General features: G+C 32.3%; 3 protein-coding genes across 3 annotated transcripts; 1 reads left to right on the forward strand and 2 right to left on the reverse strand.

Annotated features, from left to right (window-relative positions):
* Positions 1 to 398: 398 nt before the first annotated feature.
* LOC126679866 (caffeoyl-CoA O-methyltransferase-like) lies at positions 399 to 2,636 on the forward strand. The gene is made up of 4 exons (XM_050374877.2): positions 399 to 593; positions 738 to 823; positions 1,683 to 1,959; positions 2,239 to 2,636. Exons 1-4 carry the CDS (start codon positions 543 to 545, stop codon positions 2,524 to 2,526), a joined length of 702 nt encoding a protein of 233 aa, XP_050230834.1. The 5' UTR covers positions 399 to 542; the 3' UTR covers positions 2,527 to 2,636.
* A 432-nt stretch (positions 2,637 to 3,068) lies between these two features.
* Positions 3,069 to 4,561, reverse strand: LOC126682018 (uncharacterized). Its single transcript, XM_050377574.1, has 2 exons — positions 3,609 to 4,561; positions 3,069 to 3,480 (listed from the first exon to the last, which is right to left on the reverse strand). Exons 1-2 carry the CDS (start codon positions 4,559 to 4,561, stop codon positions 3,069 to 3,071), a joined length of 1,365 nt encoding a protein of 454 aa, XP_050233531.1.
* A 12-nt stretch (positions 4,562 to 4,573) lies between these two features.
* Positions 4,574 to 5,709, reverse strand: LOC126682019 (uncharacterized). Its single transcript, XM_050377575.1, has 3 exons — positions 5,670 to 5,709; positions 5,095 to 5,388; positions 4,574 to 5,007 (listed from the first exon to the last, which is right to left on the reverse strand). The coding sequence occupies exons 1-3, from the start codon at positions 5,707 to 5,709 to the stop codon at positions 4,574 to 4,576; spliced, it is 768 nt and encodes a 255-aa protein (XP_050233532.1).
* Positions 5,710 to 8,271: the final 2,562 nt, after the last annotated feature.

An 8,271-nucleotide genomic window follows, 5' to 3' on the forward strand; every position in this document is an offset into this window, starting at 1 on the left:
TATACTTTTTTGAGCAACTAACCCCAAAACTCTTCATTTTTGGATCAAATAACCCTATAATTTATATTTTTATTTCAAAAAATAGATTTAGAATAATTATATCGCAACAATTAGGGAAGTATCTAATTACTTTTTTGCATCTCTCACTTCCGATTTGTATTTTACGCGTTTTAAAAATACAATTATGGGGTTGTTTGATCTAAAAATAAAGAATTTTGGAGTTAGTTGGTCAAAAAAGTATAAATTGGGTTAGATGATCCCGTATCACAAATTTAGAAGACGCGTTGATCCTTTATTCATAAAAAAACAGAAACATGGATAATATTAATATGTCATCATGCAGATTATTTTAGTATTGTGTAGTATAACAAGTGTTGTTCATTTCTCTTAAAAAAAACAGAACAATAATTGTGCATTGTCATCACACCTTTTTATTTTTGTCATTTTTCTTCTCCATATATTGGCCTGTGAAGATCATAAGCTTGCCTTCTTCAAGCTGTAATTCATCAACAAATTTTTATTTTATTTCCAAATTAAAGCTCATGAGTCTATATCCTACTAAAGGTATCCTCCAGACAGATGCTCTTAAAGAGGTATGCCTAAACCTTCCTTTTTAAAATATATTTTAACTTGTTTCATAAATTTTAAATAGCAATTAATTAATTTTAACATTTTAGATGAATAACTATTTATTTGTAGCTTATGAGTATTTTAGTAGAATTTTGCATTTCTGGCAGTATATCTATAAAACTAGCGCGTATCCTAGAGAACATGAGGAACTCAAGAATTTACGAGAAGCTACTGTCAACAAGTTTGGAGATAGGTAACAGTAATTTATTTATTTAAAATCACAAAACTTAAATTTTATTTATGAGCTAATTTTACTGATGTAGACAAAGGCTAATTAGTTATATATTTTATTTAAAATTAAATATCAATTTATGTAATAAAAACTTGAATTGTTGACACATTTACTACTCTTGAAATATTTTAATTCATATTGCAACATCAGTAAAATTAGATCGGAAATAAATAAAATTTGAGGTTTAATAATATTTAATACTTAGTGACTTTTTTTGAATAACTTAAAAGTTTAGGGATCTGCCAATAATGCATTTGACCCATATATTTCTATACACGTATTGGAATTAACTTTGGCAAATTGATGTTTTAGAGTTGATCAGATCTAAAACTGTTATATAAATTAGTGTCTCTAAGAAAATCTATTATTTGATAATGGATTAAATACAAATAAAATTATGAAACATAGGCAATTTCGATAATTATAATCTTTTTAATTTGTAACACTAATTTTATTTTTATTTTTTTCATTCAAAGTACCCATTGAAAATCCGACTAATAGCTGGTGATTTGGAGCCTAGTTTTTCATCAGCATCAACTAATGAGATTTTTACTGGGTGATTTACTGATCTGAACTATGCAAAATAAAAATAAAAAAATAATCATATTTTAGATTGCAAAAATTAGAATTCCGTTTTCAAATTACAGTAACATGGTTCATCGTTTTATTTATATAAGTCTTTGGTAAATTGTGGTAATTTATAGTTCATGTTTGAAATTTCCTAAATTAAAAGTTTAATTTAAAATTTAAAATTTTAAAATATGTTTACGTATAATTTGTTCTGCTTTGATAAATTAATTAGAACAATTTTGAAGTGTAGGAGCGTAGCAGCTGTGCCAGTTGATGAAGGGTTATTTCTGACAATGCTTATGAAGATAATGAATCCGAAAAAGACATTGGAGATTGGTGTTTTTACCGGCTATTCTCTGCTAGCAACCGCACTTGGTTTGGCCGATGACGCTCAGGTAACGGCAATAGATATAAATCAAGAAGCTTATGAAGTTGGATTACCATTCATTCGAAAGGCCGGAGTAGAGCACAAAATTAATTTCATCAACTCGGATGCCAGATCTGTTCTAACCGAAATGTTGGACACCGTAAGTAATTTTAAAATTTTGACTTCAACTTGATTACTTTATATGTATTCCATAAATTATTGCGATTGGTGTAGGATATGTCAAAGATAATACTATTATTAGCGAGGGTCTCACTTAACCGTTTAAGTTTATGGATAAAATGTCTATAATTCGGGTTCTATAACTTATAGTTATGCGTTTCATGTATTAATCAATAGCGCAAGAATATAGCGGAGACAAATTTATTGTTATAGTCTTATTTAACATATTGAATTTTTCGATGAATTGATTATTCGACAGAACAAAGGTGCGGAAAATATTGATTTTGCATTTGTAGATGCTGAGAAACACAAGTACAAGGAATACCATGAACAATTGATGAAGCTGGTTAAGGTTGGAGGAATAATAGCATATGATAATACCTTATGGTTTGGGCTTGTTGCTCAGCAAGAAAGCAATGTGGCAGAACATCTCAGAATCAATAGAAATGCCATACTGGAACTGAATGAATTTCTGGCTAACGATTCTCGCATTGAGATTTCACAAGTTTCCATCGGGGATGGGCTCACTTTATGCCGACGTCTTTAAAAGAATTTTAATCACCTATGATCTCTAGCAAACTTGTTACTACTAGATGTGGTGTTTGTTTCCTTTTTTTTCCTTCCATAAAATGAAATAAGAGCTTCTTTATTAGAGCATACACAGTCGTTAAACTGTTTTTGAGTCTGATGAGTATGCCACATCAGCTTTTCATTAAACTCAATTTTATTATACAATCTTTCACAATAGTTAGACTTTAAAAAATAAATTGTTATGGGACGCACACCTAACTACATATTACTTTTATATATAAATTATTACTTATAAATTATAAATTATTTAAAAAAAATTAATGTAACGGCCAGTGGCGGAACCAGAAATTCTTTATAGGGGGGGGGGGGTCGAGATTTCACATAAAAATTTAAAAGTACGTCAAATAAAAATTTTGATTAAATTAAAGTGTTAAATATTGAGTTGATAATAATAAATAACACACAAACAAACTAATAAAACACTAAGAATTGGAAAGAGCAAGCAGTGGAAGTTGAATTCGCCGGTTTGCTTTGTTTTGAAAATGTTGTAAAATGTCTTCATTGTCGATGGAATCTATCTCTCTCAACGAAGCATATCATCAAATCATTCAACGACTCATCTGCCATGCTGTTCCGTACATCTGACTTGACGTGCTTCATTGCAGAAAAAGCTCTCTCAACAGATGCTGTAGCCACCGGTAAAATTAAAGCCAACTCAATCAAACGATAAACCAATGGAAACGTAGAATGTCTACCAGTTTGAACCATCTTAATTGCAAGGATAGCAAGATCTTCACAACTAGTAAAATCAGAACTATTTCTTACTTCAAAAATGTATGTCTCTAGCTCCTCTCTTAAGAAGTACAAGTCAGTAGCATAGAAATCATCAGAATAGAGTTCAGTAAGGCAAATCAAACTGTGTTGATCAAATCTAGAAAAAGAGTCTCTCGGATCAAGGCAAGAGATGTACCTTAATAATGCAGTGTAGATTCAGAAAACCTATTATTCATCTCAACAGTAAGCAAATCAATCACAGGAAGAAAAACCTCATTATGATGATGATGATATTAAGTTACCAAGTTCCTCGCACGGCGAGACCGTCCTGGAATTAGAAATTGATCTTCCATATCAGGCACCACAATGCTATGCTTGTTACAAAACATGTTGACTTCGTGTAGCAAAGCATCCCATCCATTGTCTCTCAAGTTTTGTAGCTTTATTTTTAAAACTTCAATCAAGTTCATTGCATTCACAATATTCTGATCTTTCTGTTGCAAGGCATGCGACAATATATTTGTTATACCCAATAACTTAAGCATCAGATGCAGAATAAATACAAAGTGAAAATCCTCCATCAGTTTAATCAAGGCACTTGCTTTCCCCCTCGGCTCGCTTTCAATTGCATCTTCATAAACTCTTTCAAGCATATATAAGGCTGAACCCCACATAGACAACAAACGGACTAAAGTGACATGATGTGAACCCCAACGAGTATCACCCGGTCTTGCAAGATTAGTCGGTTGATTAAGCCCTTTTCCTGTAGAAAGCTCACCAGTCTCCAATTGCTCCAAAATTTCAGCATCCCTATGTTTGTTTAATTCATCTCTTCTTTTGCAAGAAGCACCAGCAATATTAACAATCATACTGATGTTAGTAAAAAATTCAGCAACAACTGGAATATGTTTTGCAATAGCAACAACCACCAACTGCAGTTGATGGGCAAAACAATGGACATAGAAAGCAAAAGGATTTTCCCGTTGAATAAGTGCTTTCAACCCATTAAACTCTCCCCTCATTTTGGATGCTCCATCATATGCTTGTCCTCGCAATCTAGAAAGAGATAAATTATGGCGAGCAAATAACATGTCCAAAACTGCTTTTAAAGATCTTGAAGAAGTGTCACTAACATGCTCAATTGCAAGAAATCTTTCGATTATTTCACCCCTCTTATTCACAAACCTTAACATCACTGCCATTTGTTCCTTTACAGAACAATCACGAGCCTCGTCCACTAGTAAGGAGAATTGCCTATCTCCAAGTTCGGTGAGCATAGCTAATGTTACTTAAGAGGCACAAGAACTAACCAATTCTTTTTGAATTTTAGGAGATGTCATTTGGTTATTCCCAGGAGCATTATCACCAATGACATTTCTCACTTTGTCATCCTTCCTAGCATACCATGTCACTATCTCAATAAAATTCCCCCTTTGTAAAGAATCACGAGTCTCATCATGACTACGGAATGCTAAACCTTGCCAAAGAAGAAGACAAACAACTTCTAACATTGCTGTCAAACGAGTTCGGTAAGCAATTTCCATTTCACGACTTTGAGAAGTCAAAACATGCGAAATGCTTTGACGCTGATTCTGAAAATCCTCACAATTACGTCTTGTGTCATTATGAACACTGTCTACTCCGCCAACATGGTCATTAAAATTTTCCGATGCTTTTTTCCAGTTGCTAAATCCTTTTCTTGTAAAACTTTCACTCCTTGTACCTGAATTTGCAAACAGGTAGTAATACAAACAAATGCTGCATCTTTCTCTACACTATATTCTAACCAAATAAATTTTTTGAACCATGCCTCTTTGGAACTTCTCATATCCGTTGCTTGTTTTTTTTTTTGGAAAATCATGACCATATGGTTGACACGGACCCCTTAACAAGTATTCCCTTCGAACTTGGTCTCTAATTCCCACATCAAAATCATCAATACACATTCGAAGTTCAGGATCAACAACAAGTTCATTGGGATTAAACTCTACACGACTTCTCTTTTGTGTAATATTAGTTGCCTCGGAAGATGAAGGAGTACTCGAATCAAGATTTCTAGGCGCATGTTTGAAAAAATTCAATAGACTTGTTTTTCTTGATTTACCTTACAAAATTAAAAAAAATCAATTTAATTCACTAAACTAAGTCAGCAAATTATGACAAAAAAATTATCAATTTAATTCTTGACAATCAAATCAATTTATCAAATTATGCAAAAAGAATCGTCAATTTAATTTACCTAATGTATTCATCAACTTATGGCAAAACAATTATCAATTTAAAAAATAAATGGCAACCAAATCAATTCACTTATATAACAATCAACACACTAAAGTATATTAAATAATTAATACTAAAAATTAACAAAAATTTAAAACTACTTACTTGTTGAAGTTTTGTCTAATTCACCACCACTTCTTGACATTGCTAAATCAATATATATGACCTAGAAAAATATAATCAAGATTATTGTTAGATAATCTCTAGCATAAATTAATTATTGTAAAAATAAAAAAAGATGAGTTAAAATTGAAAATATCACAATACCTTCCATAATTGAGAAGAAATAGTAATGGGTTTAAGAATTAATTGGTAAATAAAGTGATTGATTGAATTATTAAGGTTTAATTTTAGGGTTAGGGTTTTGGAAAATAAATGGGGAAGAATAAGGACAAGAAAAGAAAAGAAACGGGAAATAAAATATATAATAAACTGCTGTGTTTGAAACAGAAGGCTGCTATGCCTTCTGTTTCAAACGTTGGAACCAAACGACAAGTCGTTTGGTTCAAAGCCAAACGACTTGTCGTTTGGTTTAAAAAAAATAAAAAAAAGGGCCGAACGACATGTCGTTCGGCCCTTTTAAACAAGTCAAAATAAAGGGTTGCAGCGCCGCGCTGCAACCCGTCTCCTTCATTACTGCCTTTGCAGCAGATCTCCATCTGCTGCCAGGCCGGGGGAGGGTCGACGGAGAGAAGGTGACTGGTGGAGAATAGCACCGGTCCCTCGGTATGTCGGCGACAAGGAGGGTTGGCCGACCCTCCTGACCCTCCCGTCGTTCCGCCGCTGGTAACGGCTAAAATTTTACAACGGCTACTTTATAATTACATAAAAAATAAAGATACGTAAATATAAAATAATAAAAAATATATATTATTAAAAACTAGATTGTAAATTATTTTTATATGTTAGATATAATTTTTTTAAAATATCTAATATAAAATAAAATTTAATTAAATAATTTAAGAAAGGTTTGCTTTGCTATAAGCAAAAAACTTTATGGTAATATTAAATATTAAATTATATTATTGTTTAAAAATAATTTTTTAAAATGTATTAAATATTATTTAAATAATAAAAAAATCAAAAATAATAAGGGCCCACCATTGAGCGGTTGTTGAAGACCAACATCTTAATGGTTATTGAGCACCTCTCATATCTTCACAATGGAAAATGCTCAATGTTGAGCAACTATTAGACGCATCCACAATCTTACTGTGGATGCTCTTAGATTGGTTCTGTAAAATACAATCAAAAAATATTGTTTGAAAATTAAATTATTTTTTAAATCCGGGAGGGAGGAGGCAGGAAGAAAGAGGGATTGTCCTGGTCACAACCTAGTAAGTCTCCATTGTGATATTTTAGCCACAAGTCCTCAAATTTTAATTTTTTTAGTTATTAAATTTCAATTTTATATTAAATGAGATTTTTTTGGTCAAGATGCATATGTGGCAATTAATTTTTGCTAGTTTTACTTTAGAAAAGTATAACATATGCATTATTTTATTTTGAAAGAGAATTTTTAAATCAAACTTGATGCACGAAATCGGGCTTACAATCACCCACCCCCTCGACCTATATCCAAAATTTCACTAAACCCCTATACTTTCAAAAGTTTCCCTAAACCCTTGGACTCTATGGCGGCTCCACCCACGGCCCTTCTGACAATAAAAAAAAGCAAATCGTTGCGCCGCCACTGATTAAATCGTTTTGATTTTCTTTTCCTCGCCACCTGTCTCCACGTGGCCCTGTCCTCTTTCGGTTTCCTCCGTCCCTCTCTCAGACCTGTCGGTGGACATTACAAATTTAAATTAAATAAAATAAATTAACCGCTCAGTAAATTTTCTCTCTCTTTTCTCTCTCAGTTCTGACATACTCTTCCTTCCTCATTTCTCTTCGTATTTCAAACCAGTCTTTTTTTACTTTCTCCCCTATTTTCTCTGTGTCGTTTGTCCTCCTGATTAGCGGCTTCATTTTCTCTCCTTGTCGCGTTCGACTGTATTTACATAACGAGGAAGTAATAACCCAGGTATGAGAAAAATAGCTTTTCTATTTTTTGGAATTACTGTTAGATGATTTTGTTGTTTAAGGTCTATTGGTAGTTAACTGATGGATCTTGACACTTTTTTTCATTCCTTGTTTAAAGTGTGAAACAGAAAAAAGAAGATAATGGGAAATGAGAAAATATTTGACATGATGAGAAGAAAGGAAAGAAACAGCCATATACGTGTTTGATTACTGGAAATTTCACTTTTTGGTTTAAGGTTAAATTTTTGGATTTTGGGTATGTTGTTTTGGAGCAGTTAATGTTAAATGTATGATTGGTTTGTTTATTGTATGTGAATAGAATAATATTTTTGTTTTTTTTTGGTTTGTTATGTTGGTTGGTTATTAATGATTTTAAAATTTATTGTTGTGTTGGTAGTAGTTTATTATTTTGTTATTTTTATTTGTGATTTTATTTTTTTGCTTAGTTGACTTTGTATAATGTCTCTGTATTGGTTGGTGTTGACTCTTTGTTTGTTTGAAAAGCCCCTATCATAGAAGTGGATTCTGAGATTCTAAAGATTGTACTGCACTACAATGGAGAATTTGGAGAGAAGAGTTATTTGAATGGTGATGTGGCTGGAAGGTGTTTTGACATTTGACAACTGTAAATGACTAGGCTTGATTTGTGGGCAAAACAAACTGGAGTGAAGGGGCTAGTAAT

The sequence above is a fragment of the Mercurialis annua genome, linkage group LG5 (genome assembly GCF_937616625.2).
Source record: "Mercurialis annua linkage group LG5, ddMerAnnu1.2, whole genome shotgun sequence".
In the NCBI taxonomy this organism is placed as follows: Eukaryota; Viridiplantae; Streptophyta; class Magnoliopsida; order Malpighiales; family Euphorbiaceae; genus Mercurialis; species Mercurialis annua.